The sequence below is a fragment of the Gobio gobio genome, assembly GCF_949357685.1.
Source record: "Gobio gobio genome assembly, chromosome: 5".
NCBI lineage: Eukaryota > Metazoa > Chordata > Actinopteri > Cypriniformes > Gobionidae > Gobio > Gobio gobio.
Genome location: NC_137101.1, coordinates 7,932,207 through 7,957,252, shown reverse-complemented (window position 1 = coordinate 7,957,252; position 25,046 = coordinate 7,932,207). Strand labels below are relative to the sequence as shown.

Sequence of the window (25,046 nt, the reverse complement as noted above, 5' to 3'; positions counted from 1 at the left end):
TCTGGGATTGCAGTATATTCTCTGGTTTTCTCCAGTCAAATGGCGCACAGTGGCTGAAAACGATGACGTTGATATCGTGCGCTAGTTTGAGATGACGTACGTCATGACCAAACGTTAGCGATTGGTTATGGCAGATTCAGAGTGGCTCTGGGAAGATCTAATAGTTTTACATTTCAAGAGAGGACCCGCCTTCAAGGAAGTTGACGCTTGTCAATGGAGAGTGGCCGGACTCTCTGTACAAATGAAATGTACGAGAGTCTGGTAGGACCAGGCTAGTATGAAGCAGGGTTGGGCTGAAAGCCGTTGGAGCGGAACGAGGCCGCTGACGCGATTGCTAATGAGAGACAAGCGCGTTATTGTACCTTTATTACACGGCTCTGTGGAATACTTGATTCTGATTGGTCAATCGTGCATTTCACTGGTATGTTATATAACAATCGGCAAAGTGAATAACACACCATTCATCCGGGTACTGCTTATATGCTTAACGTGTCACTCCGCTGTCGACTGTCTGGCGCCATCTTGTGACTGAAAAACACTTAACCACCACGGGTTACAATGGAAGACTTCAGCATTTATTTCAACATATATGTGACCCCGTCTGTGAAACCCCGGCTAAAGTCGCATAATCTAATGATGAGATATAGAGCGTCAAAGTAGTCATAGCCATAAAAATGTATTTTTATGCATATTTGTGTTTATTGCTGTAAATGATAGATTATGCCAAGGGCTTTGAGATGCAGTACTCAATTTTTCATTTATAATATTATAAATACTGAAATAAATGATTTTATTGACGCTACATTTTATTATTTTGCACCAAAAAATACCGGACGTGGGCTTCTTAAATATTGATTTTATACTTACTTTCGACGCAGAAACAACTGCTGATTCTTATATCATTCGGTTCAGAAACATATTTTTTACAATTACAAAGTGAAAACAGACCATAATATCAATCCGCACGAGCAACGATCAGGTCAGTGTCGGGAAAGGCAAGAAAACGGCGACTTAAGCCGGGTTCCGATTTCTGTGTGGATTTCTTTGTGCCATCACCGACATTTCAGGAACAGCTTATTAGTTTTCAAACTACACCTTCTGCCGATATATCCATCTTATTTTAAACACATTTAATGGCTGCGACGTGTCGAAATAGTTTGGTTTTTGGATGCTGATGCGCTGGGTTTATGAATGCCCTCTCTGACAGGGCGGCCGCGGCACGCGAAGCGCAAGAGACAGAACAGCTGATAGTTTAATTAATAATGATTAATATAGGCCCACTGTTTTTTGTAGGCTAAATAAAGAACCCGTATTATATATTAATATAAAAAAAGTTGCGTATGTCCTTCGGAAGCAAAGCTCTTGCATCTGATGTTTTGGTTTCGGTTTGTAAGCCTATACGAATAGAACATGCATGAATATGAGAACATAAAGTGCAGGACGTGCTTTATGTAAAAGAGTTATTAAGCGCAATGAGCCATGAAAAAATCATAATGAATCATAATCTAATCGAAAAGTGAAGATTCACAGTTATCACTGACTGTATAAAAGTTTGAGACTGACCTGTTCACTTGGTAGGGCATTAGATTTACTTTACAAATGTTACACAGTGAGATTTTCTATGGATGTTTTATATATTAATGGATATATATATAGGCCTATTAATTAATTTTTTTTACTGAGATTTCATTTTACTAATAAAGTTATAGTCTACAAATCATTAGAGTGAACTGACTTTGTAAATCAAGCTCTTGTGGTGCCCCCATTCGTTTCAATGTTTCACACTTTTTGGACATGCACATCATAATAAATAGACTTGTTTTACAAAACTCTAAGAATTTTCACATAAATGTGTCCTATATCACTGAAAATGGGAGAATCTTAGCTTTTATGTGGTATATGGCACGTAGTCAGAATAATAATGGTTAAAATGTTTTGCAATTTTAAAAATAAGCTTGATTTTACAATCGGAATTTCTCAAAATCATGATTTTCTGAGGCCGAAATTCAAATGATTTTTGACATGGTCTTACTCAGTCAATTTTAAAGATATCAAGGTTATATTTTCACAGAATGTTCTTTACATTATGTAGGATGATTTTATGTATAAAACAGTGAATCACCTGTCTTTTTCACAGACAGGGTCACATATTATAAAAACAAATCTTTTCAGCAATGGATAAAGGCTCTTATTCATCTTATTTATTTATTTATTTAAGAACTGTTTTTCTCCGCTTCGCTTTGCGTCGGGGTTCTGAGCACTATGTCAGGGTTTATTCTACGATAACAACCGGCTGGATGTACATTATTATCCCTTACTTAATAAACAGTAATTAGCCGTTTATTGAGGAAAAAGTCAGAGTTAATAGTTAGTCAATAGAGAGAATTGGACCCTAATCTAAAGTGTGACCATAAATGTTCATATATTTTTATCTTATGTGATATAGATGCTGTATTAGCACTTTCATTGGCTGTGTAAATCCTAATGTCTTCCTCTGTGTTTGTGTAGACTGTACCCTCGACATGCCAGTGCTCTGAATAATCTGGGCACGCTGACTCATCAGGCCGAGGAGGCTGAAGTTTATTACAGGAGAGCGCTGGACATTAACCCTCAGCACAACAGAGCTCTCTTCAACCTGGGAAATCTTCTGAAGTAAATGCACGCACCCTATATCACTTTGTTTCAGACACCGTCTCTACGTATGTCTGTGTGTATGAGCGAGAGGATGATGGTGATATTGTTTTCCAGGTCTCAGGGGAAGGAGGAAGAGGCGGAGAGGATGTTGAAGGAATCGATTCGGTTCGGCCCCCATTTCGCTGATGCGTTCTCCAGCCTCGCCTCTCTATATGCTGACCAGGTTTGCTCTCTCCATTCAGTTACTGACACATACAAAGTGATCTTTTCAGTTATGGTTAGACATTTTTTGCAATTGCCTTATAAAGGATTTTTTGTGTAGGGACATTCAAAGGAAGCAAATGAAATTTACACCAAGGGTATTGAGAACTGTCCCGAAAGTTCTGACCTCCATAACAACTACGGTGTGTTCCTGGTGGACACGGGTAAGAAACTTCTTTCACTTTAAATGATTGAAACTCTAGATTAAGTCTAGGGTCTTTCAATGGTTGCCAGTGCATTGCTAGATGATTGTTACTTGAGGGTGTTACTGCCCCAAATCTCTAGTCATTCATAAATACAGTGCCTATAGAAAGTGCCTAAATTATCATTAAGTCATAATTAAGAGATAAAATGTTGAAAATATGATTTTAAATGTCCTCATTATTAGATAAAAAGTCAAAAATATAAATTTAAAAGTCCTCATTATTAGAAAAAAAGTCAAAAATATGACATGCTAAGTCATTGTGAGATGAACAGTTGAAATTAGGACAATAAAAATTCTAAATTTTGGATTTAAAGTCAAAATTGTGACTTAAAAATCTAAATTATGATTAAAAGTCCTAATTATGAAATAAAAAGCTGTAATTAGATTGTATAACCAAATTATGAACAAAACACACACTAAGACATTGAAATCATGTTTGTTATTTTTTTTAAATGCGCTTTTAATTTTTTGATTCACACTTATAATAATAATATTTACATTATTGTTTTCATTTTGTGCAAAACATTTTTTACATGTGATTTTACATTTTGAAATCAGTTTTTACAACATAAATGAATCAATCAAAAACTTACTTTAGCTTATCGTCTAAAACAAAATTCATAGAAATAAAGGTGACTTGACGACTTGACTTAATAGAAAGTCATCATACCCGGTGAAAATCTTCACCTTTTGTCACATTAATCAATTATAAATTAAGTCCAACTTTTTTTGAGCTGTATGTACACATTGTAACCCTCATCATCAAAGTGAAGATAACGTTTTAAAATATTCTGGAGAATTAAAAAAAATTGAAAAACTAGAATAACAGGGTTGGATAAGTCATCAGTCCCCTGATTTAATAATAAAGTATTAATTATTCAAGTATTAAACCAGGGGACTGCTTACTTTTCCAACCCTGTTATTCTAGTTTTTCAATTTTTAAGCTTCATATCAACCACATTTTATACACCTACACTGCAAAAAAAAAATCTTACTTAGTATTTTTGTCTTGATTTCAGTCCAAATGTAGACTGGGTAAACCCAGCCTGATCTGCCGGCGATTTTATTTCGCTCTGCAACTCAGTCTGGAAACCTGTACATTCATTTCTACTGCTTCTGTTACACTTTTGCGGGAACCAATCACAGACTGGCTTATCCACCTGGCGCGCAATTGGCGGGGTTAACACGATGACGGATAGAGAAGCGATGGGTCATTTCCCGTTGATCACGCCTCTTGTGGTCTGATTGGTTGAAGGACTATCCAATTGCATACAGAATCATTAAATTTATGCCTGTTTATCACTCCTCTTGTGAAGTAGAGAATACATATCAGACCCCCCAGACCAATGTTCAATCTTAAATTGAGTTTGGTCTGGTGATAGCCAGACAAGTCCAAATGCCTAAAAATTGTTAAATCCAGATGCATTTACTAGACAAGTAAAATGACAAGATATTATGTCTTGTTTTCTGGGGAAAGAAATCCTCTGGGAAAAGCCTTGTGGGTAGCGCCAATGTATAGCACAACTGCGCCTCCGGCAACTCGAGATGCTTTCCTGTCAAATCTCTACTGTCCTATCCAATAAAGGCACAAAAATGCCAAAAAGATAACTTAAAAAAACAACAACAAAAAAACAAGCCAAATTATCAGCCAACCGGTTAAGAAAAATAAGGTAACGCTTTATTTTATAGTGTCCTTGTTACGCATTTTACATGTAGTTGCTATAGTAATTACTATAAATTGAGCATAATTACATGCCACTAACCCTCAACCACATCCTAATCCTATAGTAAGTACATGTAGTTAATTAATATTACTCTGTATAATATTACAATGTATTACACTGTAACACGGACATTTTAAAATAAAGTGTTTAACCAAAAATAATCTTGTTTCTGTTTAAATTAAGATAATTTTTCTTACCCCACTGGCAGATCATTTTGCATATTTTAAGCGAAAGCTTTCTTTTCTTTCAGGAAAACAAGACATAATATCTTATGCCATTTTACTTGTCTAGCAAATTCATCTTGATTTATTTGGACTGGAAACAAGACAAAATACTAAGTAAGAAAAGCATTTTTTGCAGTGCACACATATTGTCTGTCGCTTTTAGGTCATGGGGATCGTGCAGCCTTTCATTACCAGGAAGCGGTGCGTCTCAAGCCAGCTCACTATGTTGCCATGGTGAACCTGGGCCGTCTTCTTCGCTCGTCCAATGACAATAAAGAGGCGGAGCTATGGTACAAAAGGTAAGATGAGATTAAATGAAACCGTATAGTCTAAACAGTGTATCCGGCTTACACGACTGTAAACTAAATCACATGCACACGTGTTTGTGTGTGCCTCACACAGGGCTCTGCAAGTGGTTCGTAAAGTGGATATCCTGACCCCTCTTGGGGCTTTATACTACAACACAGGTAGATACGAGGAGGCACTGGAGGTTTACAGAGAGGCAGCCACACTGCAGCCCGACAGCACTGATATCTGGCTCGCCCTGGTGAGCCCAAAAATTGCCCAGCACTGCCTATCTCAGTCTTTTTTTACAATCCGACCAGTTAGGTTTGATGTTGTTACAACTGTCTGCATCTTTGAAGCATATAACGTCAGCTTAATTGAGTCTCCACAGAACCATTACTGTGATTCACATCACCGCCTCGAGAAACAAAGGCCGCAACCTCTCGGGTTCCTTTCTGGCCGCTCTTTCATTCGTTCTTTCCTTTTTTTTAACTTGCTTTGTCTCTTCCCATCTCGTTGTCTCCACAGGCGCAGGTTTTAGCCATGGCAGGTCGTTCTACAGAGGCAGAGAAAATGACCCTGGGCATCATTTCAAAGACCAGCAACTGCATTGAATGTTACCGCTTGTTGTCTGCCATCTACAGCAAACAAGGCAACCACACTGAGGTGTGTGTACGTGTCTTTGTGTAATAGAGCTGCACGATTAAGCATTAAAAGGTTGTGATCTCGATTCAAGCACCCACTCAATCGTATTCGTAAATGACAGCGATTCGCCTGTGTCTATTAAACCTTTGTCCAAATCACACTGGAACTTTAAAATCTGTGTTGTCGCTGATCCAAAGAGAGCCATTATCATGTTTAGGTATGAAACAGCTTCACAAACACTTTTTTAACCATGCGGTATCATTAATTCTGTGTTACAAATATTCAGATTTTCACAGAAGTACTGGGATAAAAATGTAAACTTAATTAGCGACTGTATCGATTACATTGTTACACCAGTAGGCACACGACAAGTGAACTAAAAGGTATTTGTCATTGAATCATTCATTCAAGAGATTCGTTCAAAAACGCTGATTCATTTAGTAACGAAACAAGTGAAGTCTTTATGAGTGAGTCATTGAGTCATTCATTCAAGAGATTTGTTCATAAACACTGATTCATTCAGTAATAAAACAAGTCTTTGTGAGTGAGTCAATGAATCATTCACTCAAGAGATTTGTTCAAGAACGCTGATTCATCCAGTGATGAAACAAGTGAAGCCTTTGTGAATGAGTCATTGAATCATTCATTCAAGAGATTCATTCAAAAACGCTGATTCATCCTGTAATGAAACAAGTGAAGTCTTTATGAGTGAGTCATTGAGTCATACATTCAAGAGATTTGTTCAAAAACGCAGATTCATTCAGTGATGAAACAAGTGAAGTCTTTTTGAATGAGTCATTGAATCATTCATTCAAGAGATTCATTCAAAAACGCTGATTCATCCTGTAATGAAACAAGTGAAGTCTTTATGAGTGAGTCATTGAGTCATTCATTCAAGAAATTCGTTCAAAAAACGCTGATTCATCCAGTAATGAAACAAGTGAAGTCTTTGTGAGTGAGTCATTGAGTCATTCATTCAAGAGATTCGTTCAAAAACGCTGATTCATCCAGTAATGAAACAAGTGAAGTCTTTATGAGTGAGTCATTGAGTCATTCATTCAAGAGATTTGTTCAAAAACGCAGATTAATTCAGTGATGAAACAAGTGAAGTCTTTGTGAGTGAGTCAATGAATCATTCACTCAAGAGATTTGTTCAAGAACGCTGATTCATCCAGTGATGAAACAAGTGAAGCCTTTGTGAGTCATTGAATCATTCATTCAAGAGATTTGTTCAAAAACGCAGATTCATTCAGTGATGAAACAAGTGAAGTCTTTGTGAATGAGTCATTGAATCATTCATTCAAGAGATTCATTCAAAAACGCTGATTCATCCAGTAATGAAACAAGTGAAGTCTTTATGAGTGAGTCATTGAGTCATACATTCAAGAGATTTGTTCAAAAATGCAGATTCATTCAGTGATGAAACAAGTGAAGTCTTTGTGAATGAGTCATTGAATCATTCATTCAAGAGATTCATTCAAAAACGCTGATTCATCCTGTAATGAAACAAGTGAAGTCTTTATGAGTGAGTCATTGAGTCATTCATTCAAGAGATTCGTTCAAAAAACGCTGATTCATCCAGTAATGAAACAAGTGAAGTCTTTGTGAGTGAGTCATTGAGTCATTCATTCCAGAGATTCGTTCAAAAACGCTGATTCATCCTGTAATGAAACAAGTGAAGTGTTTATGAGTGAGTCATTGAGTCATTCATTCAAGAGATTCGTTCAAAAACGCTGATTCATCCAGTAATGAAACAAGTGAAGTCTTTATGAGTGAGTCATTGAATCATTCATTCAAGAGATTCGTTCAAAAACGCTGATTCATCCAGTAATGAAACAAGTGAAGTCTTTATGAGTGAGTCATTGAGTCATTCATTCAAGAGATTCGTTCAAAAACGCAGATTCATTCAGTGATGAAACAAGTGAAGTCTTTGTGAATGAGTCATTGAATCATTCATTCAAGAGATTCATTCAAAAACGCTGATTCATCCTGTAATGAAACAAGTGAAGTCTTTATGAGTGAGTCATTGAGTCATTCATTCAAGAGATTCGTTCAAAAAAACGCTGATTCATCCAGTAATGAAACAAGTGAAGTCTTTATGAGTGAGTCATTGATTAATTCATTCAAGAGATTTGTTCAAAAACGCAGATTCGTTCAGTGATGAAGCAAATTAAGTCTTTGTGAATGAGTCATTGAATCAATCGTTCAAGAGATTCATTCAAAAACGCTGATTCATCCAGTAATGAAACAAGTGAAGTCTTTATGAGTGAGTCATTGAGTCATTCATTCAAGAGATTCGTTCAAAAACGCAGATTCATTCAGTGATGAAACAAGTGAAGCCTTTGTGAATGAGTCATTGAATCATTCATTCAAGAGATTCATTCAAAAACGCTGATTTATCCAGTAATGAAACAAGTGAAGTATTTATGAGTGAGTCATTGAATCAAATAAAAAGATTTGTTAAAAAACGCTGCTTCATTCAGTAATGAAACAACAGTCACTGAATCATTCATTCAAACTTTTTTTTTTATTTATTTTTTTTTTTTTATATTCATTCTAATGAATTAAACATTTTAAATAGACTGCAATTAATATTTTTTCATAACCTCTAGTACTGTAAACGGAAAACACAAAGATTTTTCCCTTTATTTGCTTACTTAATTGGGACCTCATGCTGTGGCTTAATTTTGCTTCGGTCTAATTTCGTCGCTGAGGTCGACAATTCAAAAGAACATTTTATTGAATCTTAGCGTCTGAGACTAGAAAATATTGCACATAAATTGTTTTTATTACACATGCCTTTACTCATTACTTTATAACTTCAGTTTAGCATTCTATGTCTCAAAGAGAAATCTCAATGCCTCCTGAGTCCTGAGAGCATGCTCGCAGACGAAGAAACTCAGCAAAAAGAAGTTCAGCACTAGTTTTGAGCTTAACGAGCATGTGTGTGTGTTTCAGGCATTGGATGCATTGAAGACAGCGCTGCAGCAGGAGCCGTCAGACCCTGCGGTGAGGGCAGAGCTGCACTTCTCCATGGGCAACCAGCTCAGAGAGATGAACGAGCTGGATCAAGCCTTCCAGGTAACTTCACCTGCAGCTGTCAGAGGGACAGAAGAACAGTCCTCTTCAAATATTCCCCTTCAAAATCCTCCTCAAATATTCCCTTTCAACACAGTCTTGTTTGCTAGGTTGTTGTTTTCCTACAGAAAGTTCAACCATTTGATGCATATCACACATGAAAAGTGCAAGAGCCAAATGGAAAGCTCTAATTTGACTGGATGATTTTATACAAAATCAAAGTCAAGATTTACAGGGTTGTATCAGTCCTCAGAGAAGCATGAGACTTGAGGCTTATTTTTTGGGTTTGAAATATATATATATAAACGCAATTCATATTGATAATAACTGAAAACACATCTTTTATGATTATATAAAATATTGTAGAAAATACTTTGCATAAAGACAACAAAGCCTTTAGGATCATAAATCATTTTCATAACAATAAAACGTAAGCAATTTGAGCTACAGTAGCTTCACTCCCCACATGCATCAATGAGCCTTGGCCGCCCATTACACCGAATCACCACTGTTCCTTCCCTGGAGCACTTTTGATAGATCCTGACCACTGCAGACCGGGAACACCCCACAAGAGCTGCAGTTTTGGAGATGCTCTGACCCAGTCGTCTAGCCGTCACAATTTGGCCCTTGTCAAACTCGCTCAAATCCTTATGCAAAATGTTCACTTGCTGCCTAATATATCCCACCCACTAACAGGTGCCGTGATGAAGAGATAATAAGTGTTATTCACTTCACCTGTGTATATGAGTCACATATTTGAGGGAATATCACACAACTGGAAAAGACTCTCAGCCAATCAGATTCAAGAACCAGAAAGAGCTGGTAAATAAAAAGCAATAACAATCAACATGAAAGACTGTGATTGGTTGTCCAGTGTTGCCAAGTTTTCCCAGGGAATTGGGCTACTTTTAAACTGTTGGCGTGGGTTGTTTTTTTTAATCTGAGGGTTGAAGCGACGCCCCCACACTTCTGGAAACTATTTGTACCCCCTGGAACGTGATTTCCAAGCCGTGATTAGGTGGGTTTTGAATAGAAATTGGGCTTGTTTTGGTACACACACCTGGCAAACTTGAACATGTCAATAAGGACACTTCCTGTTCAAGTCATGGTCATAATAAGCTGCAGTATGGATCCAACTTGCCGATAGTCTAACTAAAGTCTGGCTATGTTTATACTTCAGATATAAACACTGATGTCTTCGGTAGTGATCAAAATACAGCAAATCACCTTTTGAAAGTAACTTAAGCTTCAAATAACGCTTGTTTTGATTACAAGTGAACTAAAAATGTATTTGTCATTGAATCATTCATTCAAGAGATTCCTTCAAAAACGCTGATTCATTCAGTAATGAAACAAGTGAAGTCTTTATGAGTGAGTCATTGAATCATTCATTCAAGAGATTTGTTCAAAAAACGCTGATTCATCCAGCAATGAAACAAGTGAAGTCTTAATGAGTGAGTCATTGAATCATTAATTCAAGAGATGCGTTCAAAAACGCTAATTAATTCAGTAATGAAACAAGTGAAGTCTTTGTGAGTGAGTCATTGAATCATTAATTCAAGAGATTCGTTCAAAAACGCTGATTCATCCAGTAATGAAACAAGTGAAGTCTTTATGAGTACGTCATTGAATCATTCATTCAAGAGATTCGTTCAAAAACGCTGATTCATCCAGTAATGAAACAAGTGAAGTCTTTGTGAGTGAGTCATTGAATCATTCATTCAAGAGATTCGTTCAAAAGCACTGATTAATTCAGTAATGAAACAAGTGAAATCTGGATGAGTGAGTCATTGAATCATTCATTCAACAGATTCGTTCAAAAACGCTGATTGTCTGGCTACATGCGAAAAATCTTTGCGTAATTGTGTTCTCTGCTGCTTGCTTCTTCTCTCTTATTTTGCCTGTGCCCTGATCCTCTCACATGAGCATCAGACAGTCTTTCATCTCCAAATATAAACAGTCCAGACTTTGTCTCGTGCTGGAAGCTTTGAACCTTAAAAGGAATTAAATTAAGTTTCTTCGGCAGAATGTCTGGTTAACACAAGCACTGTTATGGTTGCATTCTTTGTTCCTGGACTCATTCCAGGTCTCCTGCTAATATTTGGCCTGTAGTTCTACTTTTATTTGGACCACAAAGGGACAGATGAGAACAGGCTGGTCTCAGGTTTACATAATGCTGCTATCCAGTTCAAAGCTCAATTATAAAGCCTTAAACAAAAAGGCTTTTTGTGGTATTTCAACACCACATCTGCGGTGGAGCCATACTGTTACATTCACCGCCAGTGTTTCTTAAATGGATCATGTTTCTTACACAGACCAAAACTGTTATAATAGGTTGAATCTCGCCGGTGGTTTAATGCTGTTGAATTCATCATTGGCTACATATCATGTTTGTACCATACATAATATGTCATGTGTTGATCTAATGTTTCCAGAGCTACAAGCTTGCTGTCGAGCTCAAACCTGACCAATCACAGGCCTGGATGAATATGGGCGGCATTCAGCATATCAAGGTATGTTAGCAGAGACACTTTCTCCTTCTACTGAATTTGCAGTATGATTCAAGATTCTCGTTTGATTTCATCTCACCTAACAATATTTTTAATCTCAGATGTTGGAACATGGATGAATGCGGCATTATCTTGAACAAGACAAACGGCTTTTTCATGTTTAAATCTAAATCTTTATCAGCGTTCCAAAACTATATTGTTAATATTTATTGCGAATGCACAAAAAAACTGAAATGGAATTGAAATGATCTGATGAAAAATGATAAGAAATTTCACCATGAAATTAAAAGGAAAAATATATTTTGCATAAAGAAAGAAATCGTTTGTAATGTGTTAAGAAAATTTAGCTTTTGGTAAGGACCATAAATAATTCTGACATTATTATTTGTGATAATTTATTCTCTGTAGCTTGTAAAAAAATTGTATTGCTGTAATGTGAAGAAATATATTTTATATTTAAATAATAATGAATAATAAACTATGGTTCAAATAATAGTTATATTTTTTTATAATTAATAATACAACATATGCAAAAATCTAATAATTATAACAATAATTAAAAGTTAAACATTAAATATATATATATAAAAAGTTGAAGGTGTCTGAATAAATCTTGGTTTGACTGTATATGTGTATATAAAATAAATACAAAAATGTATTCAGACACCTTCAACATTTTTCTCACATTATCACAGTTTATTCGCTATTGTTTTGAAAATGTTCATAAAATATGTCAAGAGCTCAGAGTTAAACTGTGTCAGAACAAATTCACCTTGATAATGTCAGATAACTTTGATAGAAAGGGATGTAATGGATTACAATCAACCAATCAGCTGTTCAGTTTAAGAACACAATTAGATGATACCAATTTAGGTCAACCAATGACCAAGCAATGCTTCATCTTGTTCAGTCTGTGGTGTAAAAGGTCACATTAGCAATTAAAGAAAAAACACTTCAGCAAAACATGGTCAGGTCAAATTGTCTGAATCATTTTGGTCCCAAATTTTTTATCAATTTTACTGTATGAAGCTTTTTTGGGTATAATATGTCCCAGTTTACTATTGCTATCCTCACTTACAAAAACGAACTATAGTGTCCTGCACCCAATTATATCTGGTGTCTGAATCATTTGTGTTTTAGTATATATTTATATAATTTTTTTAGCTAAATATGTGCAGTGCATGTAGTCAAAAGTTGTGGTATAAAAAACAAAAATATATATATATATATATGTTATCGTTACAAAATTATTTCTTTTTATTATGTTGTTATATTTACACATATGTGTGTGTGTGTGTGTGTGTGTGTGTGTGTGTGTGTGTGTGTGTGTGTGTGTGTGTGTGTGTGTGTGTGTGTGTGTGTGTGTGTGTGTGTGTGTGTGTGTGTGTGTGTGTGTGTGTGTGTGTGTGTGTGTGTGTGTGTGTGTGTGTGTGTGTGTGTGTATGTGTATCTGTGTGTGTATATACTGTATATGTGTGTAAATAAATATGTGTGTGTGTGTGTGTATATATATATATATATATAAACACAATTGTGAAGAATTGGTTTATTTTACATGAAAAATATCAAAATAGGATACATTTACTTAATACAAAACTGCATAAAATTATTTTCAGTTAATTAATTATATCTTATATATCTGTTTTTTGTCTTTTTTGAATCATAAAAATAATGCTAATATAATAACTGTCACATCTGATTAAAATCATAAAAAACAATACAAAATTAAATTTATTCAGATTTTTTAAGAAAAAAAAACATTATTTTATGACTGCATTACAATAATAATGAGAGGGGGTTTTTTTTACGTAATGATAATTTGGAGGGAAATGTGATTAAGAAAATGCATGTTCCTTAATATTTAAAATATTGTTTGTTTTATTCCTTTTGATGAAATATTTCCTCATGAGATTGAACCAAGCACTCATGTCCTATCATTGTAACCTGAAATATTGTGTGCTTGTTTTTGATTTTGTTTAGGGGGACTATGCAGCGGCGCGAATGTACTACCAAAGAGCTCTCCTCCTCTCACCCAGCTCCAAACTCCTGAAGGAAAATCTGGCCAAGCTGGACAGACTAGAGAAAAAACTACAAGGGGCCTAGAGGAACAGCGAGACCTGAACTATCAGCCAAAGGACGGGGGACAAGTAACCATGAGACAGAAGGGTGAAGAGAGGGAGCGAAACCAAGACATGCAAACCACAGTTTGGACTCAGGAGATGATTAATGACTGCTTCCTTCCCCTCCAGAGGATTGAAATAATAGCCTCTGCATCCACCACTGACCTCAGCGCATCAGTGCAGAATCTCACAACAACACATTTCAGAAGTTCATCACCGTTCCCGTCTCCAAAGACACTCTACGGCTGCTTTAAAGCCCTCAGAGCGGCACAAACTGAGCGCGTGTTCTCGTTTTAAGCAGAGGTGCCATCTCTGAGAGGATGTGGAGCCGCTCCACTCGACCGCAGCGGCTCCGTTCTGCTTCGCTGATTGCAAAGCGTTTCAGACAAATGCTGCAAGTTTTCAAATATGACTGGCCGTCTACTGTGTTCCATGAACACGGCAGATCTGCTTGTGTTTTGCTACCGTGTTTAAATGAAGGTTAAAAAAAAGACAGGGTCGCTCATCATGTGCTTTAATTTGATCTTTTATCTTGTACATGCATCAATATTGTGGAATGTATCTTGGACTAAAGGCGTCTTTTGACCTGTGCAGTGAATTACATATCATATTTTTTCTCCTCATAAGCTATAATACTGAAGTCTCTTTAAATTGGAATTACGGATATCATACATAGCGATGTATCGTTGGGTCACCGTGACATTAGACGGACTTCAGTCATGTTTTCGCTGGCCAGAGATTGTCATGCGGTACTCTTGATTACACCGTAAACTTTGCACTTTGCAAACTTTTTGTTGCCAAGAACGTTGTCATCAAGAACATATCTTGAAAACGGCAGCAGCCGTGCTAAACATGTCACAGCAGAAACCAATGTGAAGTAATGTATGATTATTTAATAAATATTATCCAATGCTTATGAGTGTGCTCTTTTTGACATTGCTCTGGGTGGGCTCTTTTTATCAGAGGCCACGTGTTAAATTACCCAAATTAAACGGTTGCATTCAGTTTTCATCCCACTGTTTTAACATCACTATTAAAATGCACACAAAGATCACAGGTGTGGTATAGAAACAGATTTAGCAGTATGATGCAATATTATTTAAGACTGTCATTTGATTTCATCTAACCTTACAATATTTTTAATCCCAGATATTGAACGAGACAAATATTTAAAGCCTTTTCTGCTAATCTAAATCTTTGATCAGCGCTCTAAACTATCCAAAATCTAGCATACACAAAACAATGAATGAAAAATGAAAAAATGGCAATGAAATCATTTTAATATGAATTTTTTTATATATATATTTATACTATACAGTACCAGTCAAAAGTTTGGAAACAATATTTTAATGTTTCTGAAAGAAGTCTTTTATGCTCATCAAGCCTGCATTTTACAAAATACTGTAAAAAATAAAATATATATATTTTTTAATATGCTGATTTGACACTCCGTTATTATTAATGTTGGAAATAGTTGTGCTGCTTAATATTTTTTGGAACCTGTAATACTTTTCTCAGGATTCGTTGATGTATAAAAAGTTAAAAAAGAACAGCGTTTATTCAAATATAGAAATCTTTTTTAACAATATAAGTATTTACTATCACTTTTTTATCAATTTGACACATACTTGCTGAATAAAAGTATTAATTTCTTTCCAAAAAAAAGAAAATTACTGACCCCAAACTATTTAAAATAAATGCTGTTCTTTTTCATGTTGTTTATGCTGTTTTATATTTCATGTTATCATGTTCTTAAAAATATATATATAAGCAGCACAACTGTTTCCAACTTTGATAATAAATCAGCATATATTAGAAGGATTTCTAAAGGATCATATGACACTGAAGACTGGCGTAATGATGCTGAAAATTCAGCTTTGCACCACAAGAATAAATCGGAAAAAAAAGAAAACCATTATTTTAAATTGTAATATTTCACAATATTACTGTTTTCTGTATTTTTGGTCAAATAAATGCAGGTTTGATGAGCATAAGAGACTTATCTCAAAAAACATTTAAAATAGTAATGTTTCCAAACGACACACACACACACACACACACACACACACACACACACACACACACACACACGTTTTGCTAATTAAAATGTGTAATGAAAAGATGCAGTCTGCTTGAATGCTACGCTAAGCACATGTGGTAGGCATAATATGAAATGCATTTAATTATTTGTCAAACTATTTAAATTAGTTTTTATTTTTATTTTATATATTTTTTATATTAGAATAATATTAGAGGAACGTTAAAATAACGTTCTCCAAATCAAAAACTATCATTCTATTTCCGTGAAGAAAACTTTCCTGGCTAACCAGAAACAAACCTTATTATTTTGCAACCATGTTTATTAAGGGCTAGTGACTCTAACCAAAGCAATGGTGCAGATTGGTGTAGACACTTAATTTGAATTTCTGTACTTATTCTCGACAGTTAAGGGTCTTTTAAATGTTATATTAATAGATTTTCGCAAGGATGGAAGATCTGTCGTGCAAAAGCATCTGCTATGCGTGTAGTTCTCGTGTAGTTTAACGCGTGAGCGCTTGAGTCTTTGCTGACCTCTAGTGGCGAACCTCTGAACTACTCCACAGTTTACGCGCTGATTGCGCCTCACAGGTGTTTGCGTCGCGTGTTGTTTACTTGTACAGTCCTTTGAATTATTACGTTTCTCCGTTCATTTTTAATAACATATTTGTGAACATGTTTAAAAATTATGTCATTATTTTAATACTCTCTGTTTATTGGACTAATGCTGACCCTGGTGAGCGGGTCTTGATAATGTTTTGTGGAACCATGTTACCTAAGATTTGATTAATGTGATTTATTTCAATGAACGTAATATTTCTTTTAAAATGCAGAAGAGAATGCCAATGTGAGTGCTTCAGCCGAGACAGACTGTATATTTGACAAGGGATGTCACGGTAAGAGTTCGCAATGCTTTCTTCATTCACTTCACGTTTATTTGTGTTGTATCAAACCTTTCACAATACATATTGGTTCAAAGAAAAAGCTTGTTTCGATGTTACAATTTAGGAAGTATTATGTTATCAGCGATGAGTGTGTCAAACAAAGTAATGTTTATATGGCAGTGAGACCTTTTCAAAAAATCATAAAGGATTCCAATAAGAAATTTCCTTCATATTTTAGAACCGTTCTTATAGGATTCCGTTTGGAATTGTCTTATAGGATATTTACGTCTTTTCCTATAATATTCTTATCTGATTCTGTGGGAATTGTCTTATAAGACAATACATAAATATCCTGTAGGATAATTTCTCTACAGGATGTTAATGGAATCCAATTGGGTCTCTCTCTCTCTCTCTCTCTCTCTCTCTCTCTCTCTCTCTCTCTCTCTCTCTCTCTCTCTCTCTCTCTCTCTCTCTCTCTCTCTCTCTCTCTCTCTCTCTCTCAAACACACCCACCCACACAAATGTTACTCTAAAAAGTAATTAATTCATTATTAATTAATTTATTATAATAAATAATAATAAAACATATCACAGGACAAAGTGAAATTCCATTAAATAAAAACAATGTCCAATAAGATTCTAAGAATCCAATAAGATCCTACAGGATAAACTGAAATTCCAATAGGATTTTTTATCCCAGCTAATGTTTTTTGTTTCCTAGAACATTCTTTTTTTAAGGTTTGTTTTTTGGTTTGCCAGGAAAGTTTTCTTAACAGAAATAGAATGTTAGTTTTTGGTTTGGAGAATGTTATTCTAAAATTCTAAACAAAATAAACACACACACAACCTGCTAAATTCTGGATAAACGTTATTTTATAGTAGCAAAATAATGTTCTGCATAAGTTATTTTTAGGTTATTTAAAAACTACCCTGCAATGTTCTGGGAATGTTATTTAATGGTTGCAAAAATAATTACGGATATCAGAAGGAGATGCGCTTCCCCTTTAAAAACATTTAAATAGATTTCCATGAAACGGTTTCCAGTTATGCGTCGCTACACATCCCAGCATAAACTCTCCAGTGCTAACTTAAAGTCCCCATGAAATCATAATTGAAGTTTTTTGGCTTACTTGTTAGCCTTGGTGTTATCTATAAGCTAGTATGCTCCAAAACAATGAAAAAATTCATATTTAGATGATATAAGCATTCAAAACTTACAGTCTCTCACTTCCGCCAATATGTATTCATGATTTTGATGACATTACTCTGCACTTAAGCTTCTCATCAGATTTTCTGTCCAATCAAATGCTCTCTAGAATCTGAAGCCCCACCCCTACATTATAAACAGACTTTAAGGCTGCGTTCACACATGATGTCTTTTTTGAAGCTGTCAGCATCTGTTTTACATTATAATCCTATGGAGTAAACCATGTTTTCATAAAAAATCATGAGCGCTTTTTCAAACGCCGACGTCTTTTTCTGCAGCTCAGCGCATCTTTTCAAGTTGAAAAAAGTTAAACTTTTCTGATAAAAACGCCCTACGTCAAGCGCCTTTTTTACAGCTGACCAATGACAAGCGAGTAGCAAGACCTGAAAGTGGAGAACATGTGGGTTATCTCTACAGTATATTTTAGTCTACAATAAAACGAAATATGTCATAAACCCTGCCTCTTTTTGTTTACATTTAACACAATATTAAACATATTAATATGTGGTTCTGACAAGTATGCATATATGATTATCACTGTAATAAAATTAAATATGACATAAAACACAACCCACAGATTTGAGATTTAAACTGTCTTAAAGTCCTAAAACTACAGACCTCCGATCACACAGAACGCGTTTTTCAGGTTCGAAAAAGTGGCTCATAGTGCACTATATAGGGGATAGGGAACGAGTCAGACAGTGTAAACATGCTTTCCATTGGGGCGAATGAAGGTTTCATGTTAGTGTCAAGCGAACCGCAGTGACCAGAAAGCGTATTTTAAAGCGATATGGAGGAAACTGCGGCTTTACCGAGCTGTGATATAAACTAAACGCTATTGGCTATTTAAAAAAAGGGGAGGAGCTGTTCGACATGTCCCGCCCTGTCTTCCTGTTTCAGTGCAAATGACATCAACACTGAATAATGCTGTGCGTTTCAAGCAAGCGGCAACCTCCCACAGTTTCTCTTGACGGCAATACGGAAGTGACTTAAACTGCAATTCATCGACTGGCCCAGAAGGGAGCAGAATCTCATTGAACTCCATGTTAAAATGCCCAACTGTACAGCAGAAAAACACATGTTTACAGTCTGGTACAAATTGTAGTTTTGGTCTATACGGCTAATTTTGCCCTTCAAGATAACTGTGAGGGGGTGAACTCATTCGTTTACATTATATAAAGCTTTAAAGTCCTGCATAATTAAGGGAGTGACAGGTGTATTGCCGTTTGTCTGCTGTCTGCTAGTCATCGCGTCACCTCAGCTCCGCCCACATCCCGCCTCTTTGCCCATTTTCTGTTATCCGGGAGTGATGCGAGATGACAAGATGGCAATGGCCAGCTCAACCCTACTTTGCGCTTCAAATCGTCTCTTCAGAATCCTATGGGTGACGTCACGGACACTACGTCCATATTTTTGTACAGTCTATGGTTTCAACACCCTTCAGTGGGCCTTTAAACGCCTCTTATAGGCCGTTGTGTTCAAGAAATCAACAGATATGTTTGTGATTGGCTACATTGTTCAACGCTGCAAAAACGCGTAAATAGAAACCTTTGAAACTCTCCATAGCACAAACACCAATCGTTAGCCAAATATTTTTTGCCGATATGCCATTTTTACAGAGAAAAGCTGCTTATAACTGCTGATAAGTTTTCTTTTCCTTCAAAAAGCCGTCCAAGTGAAGGCTAAGCCTCGCCCAGCTTTACACACGCTCCTCCAATGTCTGCTGGATATGATTCCCTGCACCATGTTTTTCAGAGCTGGCTGGTATACGTGCCTTCATCCCAAAGGATGAGGAGGAGGAGGAGAACCGGATTATAGGTGGGCATGAGGCCTGGCCACATTCATGGCCTTGGCAAGTGTCCCTGCAGTACTCCGACATACCAGCCTGCGGGGGCGCCATCCTCGACCTGTTGTGGGTTATCACCGCCAGCCACTGCTTCAAGCGGTAAGCCCACGGACAGTGCTCTATAACACCTCCCACTGACTATGAGTGCAGTCTGTTTGTCTCTTAACCATCATTTCTGTTTGTGAGCAGTTATAAAAAGGCGTCAATGTGGAACGCAGTGGTTGGAATCCACAATTTGGAGAATGCCAATGAATCCTGTTATCAAGTACATTTCTGCGTGCATATTTACCTCTCACTACCTTCTTATGTGCATTATCATTCATTTTTGCAGTTTGAACTCTCGTGTATTATATTTAAAGACTGTACAGGTAGAAAAAATCATCTCCCACAAGGACTACAACCCAAAGACAAATGAGAACGATATTGCCTTGCTGAAACTGCAGAGTCCGCTGCTGTTTAATGAGTGTGTGAGACCTGTTGGCATCTTGAGTAATGAGTTGGCGCCTCTGGAAAGCTGCAGTGTCACCGGCTGGGGCGCCGTCAGAGAGAGTAAGGCCGTTAGTTACCTGTGTGTGTGGTTTAACCTGTGTAATGGTGCTTATATGTGATTCGATGAATGTGTCTCTTTATAGATGGTCCTGTTGCATCCAGACTTCAAGAGGTCAATGTAACTGTGTTTGAGCCACAAACGTGTAGCAAATTTTATGGAAGGAAAATGTATACGTTTATGACGTGTGCCGGGGCGGATGCTGGCGGAAAGGATGCGTGTCAGGTAATTATCTGCAATTTAGCTTTAATTCTTTTTTTTTGTTTATATAAATTAATATAATAACGTTTGGCGGGGAAATCTATAGATATTTTGTAATAATTTATAAAAAAAATTTACACATTATTATATATAAATAGAATAATAGTAAACGTATGTGTGTATATTTGTATGTGTGTATATGTTTTATATATATTAAATATTATTTATTAATATTATATGATTTAAGCATTTAATATATAATATTTTTTTTCCCTGCATGTTTGGCTAATACACATTAATAGAATTTGTTTTTGTGTTGTGGAGTGATTAATCGCATCCTAAATAAGTTTATGTTTACATAATATATGTGCGTACTGTGTATAATTAATGTATATATATAAATACACACAAATGCATGTGTATATATTTAATATTTTTTTATATGTACACAGACCGAGTATATACATTTTTTAAATATATTTTATATACATTAAATTGCATTAAGATATGAATTAATAAACATTTCATGTCTTTTTCATGTATTTCTGTATAACTATTTAATGTATTTTAATTTACAGTAGCATGAACCACGAGTAGTCGAGGAACTCGAGTATTGTTTTAATAAGAAATCGACTAGCAGAAATCAGTAGTTGTGCAAATATATATATATTAGGGCTGTCAAGCGATTCAAATTTTTAATTAATTAATTTAATTGAATTAATCTAATATATTGCAAATTAATCGCTCATCAAATTTGGCTGGGAAATTACTCCCAAAAGATAATTTAAAGTCATTATTTTGTAAAAAATCAAATAGACATTACAAAAAGTTGCTTCAGAAAGAAATATTTTGGGGTGATCTAATACCTTTTAATGTTTGTTTTTATTCATATGGATATATTAAATTATTTTTAATTAAATTAGCCTATATTAAATAGTGTGTATCATATAATGTTAATAAACAATTTTATCACACAGAGGATATAATACTTTTCATATTCATAAATTAAGTCATGTTAATAAAACATTTAATAATATTATCATCATTTATAAACATCATTTTATGTCACCAACCAATAGACCCTTTTCACAGACTGTGATGACGCGTTTTAAGAGTCAAGTTAAGTTTTTTGCATTTTTAAAAAAAATATATGTACATTTATAACACTAATACTTTGTATTTTATTACTTTTGCATCAAATTACAAAACACAAGTTACCGCTGCTGTTCTAATACAGCATCTATGGGAGTGATGGTCAAAATTAACATCTTTCTGCCGTTATCAATCTCACTTTTTTTCCCCTCTTTTTGAAAGTTGTGAAATCACTATTGTGGAGTTTAGCTTTTTGAGCAAATGGGGACACACAAATATGTATTTAATGTATTCTCTCCTTCACCGCTATAAAAGTTAACCCAACTATGACAACTTCCGCTCTGAGAAACCCGGAAATGTGAAAATGGTCTACTGACTTTTATGACAAGGCAGTGTTAGTTTAGGTTGTAAAATGTCATAAAATGTGCTGCTGCTCCTCTAATAGCTTAATGATGTTTATTAATGTCATTTAAACATGTTGTCCTTCACTGTGGACGCTGTGGATGATCTGTTCAGGGCGACTCTGGCGGTCCACTCGCGTGTTTCACAGGCGAGAGGTACAAGCTTGCCGGAGTGGTCAGCTGGGGGATCGGATGTGCTCGGGCCCAAAGACCTGGGGTCTACACCACGCTGTCCCACTACAAACAGTGGATCAGTTCTTCAGTACATGGTATGAACTTTCAGATTTCAGTGATCCAGGTGCATATCAGTGGCTGATCTAAAACCGCTGTAGCCTATTTTCCTCTTGTATTATATAGATGAACCTGCGTTTGTTGACTCTGGAGCAGATTTCACTGGTAAGACTCTTGTTATTCTCTCAGTGCCTTTTCACTTGCTTTATTCATCATTCATGTCCATTTCCATGTTATGGCTTCAGCCCAGTGTGGTCAGTCCAAGATGGATCCCTGCCAACTGCCCGGTAGCTTGGCGCAGATAGTGTCCTCTGAGGATGGCACATTCAAGGTGGAGAACCTGAGTGAGGCGTGCCCAAACTCCTGGCCATGGCACGTCAGCTTGCAGAACAAAGACACGCATTACTGTAGCGGCATCCTCGTTCACCCGCACTGGGTGCTGGCACCGCGCCACTGCTATGCCAAGTAAGCCAGATGGGTTTGATCATCTGCATTTATCTGTTGTTCCTCAGTCATGTTCTGACCGTTTGACCCACAGGGCTGGAGATGCCGTGGTCTTAGGAGCTCATGACCTCAACTTCATGTCGGGTCAGACTGCAGCTGTGGAGAGCGTGCAGAGTTTGGCCCACGACAGCATTTTTCCACCGGTCTCCGATCTCTCCATGATCCGCTTATCTGTCCCAGCTCAAATAGGTATAGGATCATATGACCTCCTCTGTGTTTTTCATGAGATGCCGCTGACCATTCGAAGTTGTACAGCTTGACGTGTGCTCCATCCAGGGTCGACGATATTTCCGGTGTGCTTAACGGATAAAGATGATGAGGAGGTGATTGAAGACAACTTGGCTTGTGTGACAACTGGTTGGGGGCCAAGAAAAGCTACATGTGAGTCAACTGGCTTCCTGAAAGGGTTTGAGATTAAAATCAACATGAAATGGCATTCACAACCCCTTTGGATTGTGAAAAATTCCTGTTACATACCAGAACCCTGGAGCCTGGAGGTGGTTGGAGGAGAAAAATATATACACCTTTTAATATAGATTTTTTTCCATACATCAATTCTCCGAACCACTTATTTTATTTATTTTATAACTTTTTTTTCCATCTATATATTCTCTAAACTGCTTATTTTATTTATTTTTGGTTTTTATTTTATCCATATATTCTCTGAACTGCTTATTTTATTTTTTTTGTTATTATTTTATCCATCCATTCTCCAAACTGCTTATTTTATTTATTTTAATTTGTTTTATTTTTAGTTGTTTTTATTGTATTTTCCTCCAAACTGCTTATTTTATTTATTTTAATTTATATTTTATTTTTGTTATTTTTATTGTATCTTCCTCCAAACTGCTTATTTTATTTACTTTAATTTATATATTATTTTTGTTATTTTTATTGTATTTTCCTCCAATCTGCTTAATTATTTTATTTTAATTTATATATTATTTTTGTTATTTTTATTGTATTTTCCTCCAATCTGCTTAATTATTTTATTTTAATTTATATATTTTTTTTGTTATTTTTATTGTATTTTCCTCCAAACTGCTTATTTTATTTACTTTAATTTATATATTATTTTGTTATGTTTATTGTATTTTCCTCCAATCTGCTTAATTATTTTATTTTAATTTATATTTTTGTTATTTTTATTGTATTTTCCTCCAAAACTGCTTATTTTATTTATTTTAATTTATATTTTATTTTTGTTATTTTTATTGTATTTTCCTCCAAACTGCTTATTTTATTTTATTTTTTATTTTGTTATTATTTTATTATCCATCCATTCTCCAAACTTCTTTTTTTGTTTTGTTTTTATTTTATTTTCCAGCCATCCATCCTCCAAACGGCTTATTTTATTTTTTATTTTCCATCCATCCTCCAAATTGCTTTATTTTATTTTAATTTTTATTTCCCACCCCTCCATTCTCTAAACCGCTTGTCCTGTGTAGGGCCACAGGAATGCTGGAGCCTTGGATGCTTGGATGGATGGTTTGTTTGTTTGTTTATTTATTTATTTATTTGATCTATTGGAGTAACATGCATTACCACGTCATGACCAAAAACATGTTTTAAGAAGTAAATGAGATGAATCGAGAGTTCACGTTGACTTCACATCAGAACCTTTCTGTGCATCCATTGCTACTTTGTATCTGCTCCTTCCTCAAGCACATTTCCAGGGGAGTAGTTACGTTTTTTTTATTTTCATATTAGTGGATCTGAACCCTGAAATCCTGCATATGGCCAGGGTTACGCCTCTTTCTGAGAGAGCCTGCAAGACTGGCTGGGGGGACAGTTTCAGCATGAAATTCCTCCTGTGTACGGATGCAGCCGCCTCCACCTCCTGCTTGGTACAGTCTTACAGTAGTTTCAACACGTCTGTATTGAAGAATCATGATTCACATGCACATGTCTGGGTCACCTATATTCTTTATTTTATAGGGGGACTCGGGCGCACCCCTTATGTGTGCAAAAAACGGCATCTACTACCTTGTAGGATTAACAACAGGGGGCGGCAAGAGATGTGAACCTCAGAAACCAAATGTGTTCACTCGAGTGTCTTCCCATTACACGTGGATACAAACTTGTATAAACAATACCTTTAATAAAAAGTATTAAAATATTGTGGGGTTTTTTTTTTTGCAAAGTAATATTTTCTTTTATGATAAGTATCCATAGTCTAAACAAAAGTAAATTACCAATTTAAAATGATAACATGTCATTGTTATTTTGAAGTTACATGAATCAGTAATTGCTAGGGAACACTTGCTTCCCTATTAACGATTGATCATGTGACGCTTGGCTGAATGTAATTGTCTAAAATGCAGTGGTATTCACTATTGCTTTGTTCGGCTTTCGAAATGATGTTGTGACGTTCACCCATGTGCCACATGCTACAATACAAGCTAGTGAA

At 35.8% G+C, this 25,046-nt stretch overlaps 2 protein-coding genes across 2 annotated transcripts in view; both read left to right on the top strand.

Annotated features, from left to right (window-relative positions):
• The window catches only part of tmtc1 (transmembrane O-mannosyltransferase targeting cadherins 1), a 74,461-nt gene extending 59,859 nt beyond the window's left edge, over positions 1–14,602 (top strand). The window contains exons 12-20 of the mRNA XM_079816650.1: positions 2,509–2,652; positions 2,749–2,857; positions 2,957–3,059; positions 5,212–5,347; positions 5,451–5,595; positions 5,862–5,999; positions 8,937–9,059; positions 11,492–11,569; positions 13,547–14,602. Of these exons, the coding sequence (XP_079672776.1) occupies positions 2,509–2,652; positions 2,749–2,857; positions 2,957–3,059; positions 5,212–5,347; positions 5,451–5,595; positions 5,862–5,999; positions 8,937–9,059; positions 11,492–11,569; positions 13,547–13,669 (1,099 nt within the window). The 3' untranslated portion in view covers positions 13,670–14,602. The remainder of the gene's footprint in view (positions 1–2,508; positions 2,653–2,748; positions 2,858–2,956; positions 3,060–5,211; positions 5,348–5,450; positions 5,596–5,861; positions 6,000–8,936; positions 9,060–11,491; positions 11,570–13,546) is intronic.
• ovch1 (ovochymase 1) lies at positions 13,720–24,751 on the top strand (the record flags this gene model as incomplete). The annotated part of the gene is made up of 12 exons (XM_079818379.1): positions 13,720–13,894; positions 19,570–19,759; positions 19,850–19,925; positions 20,020–20,209; positions 20,293–20,432; positions 22,017–22,170; positions 22,259–22,297; positions 22,378–22,597; positions 22,671–22,825; positions 22,913–23,017; positions 24,347–24,483; positions 24,575–24,751. 12 exons carry the CDS (start codon positions 13,720–13,722, stop codon positions 24,749–24,751), a joined length of 1,758 nt encoding a protein of 585 aa, XP_079674505.1.
• Between the last annotated feature and the right edge of the window lie 295 nt (positions 24,752–25,046).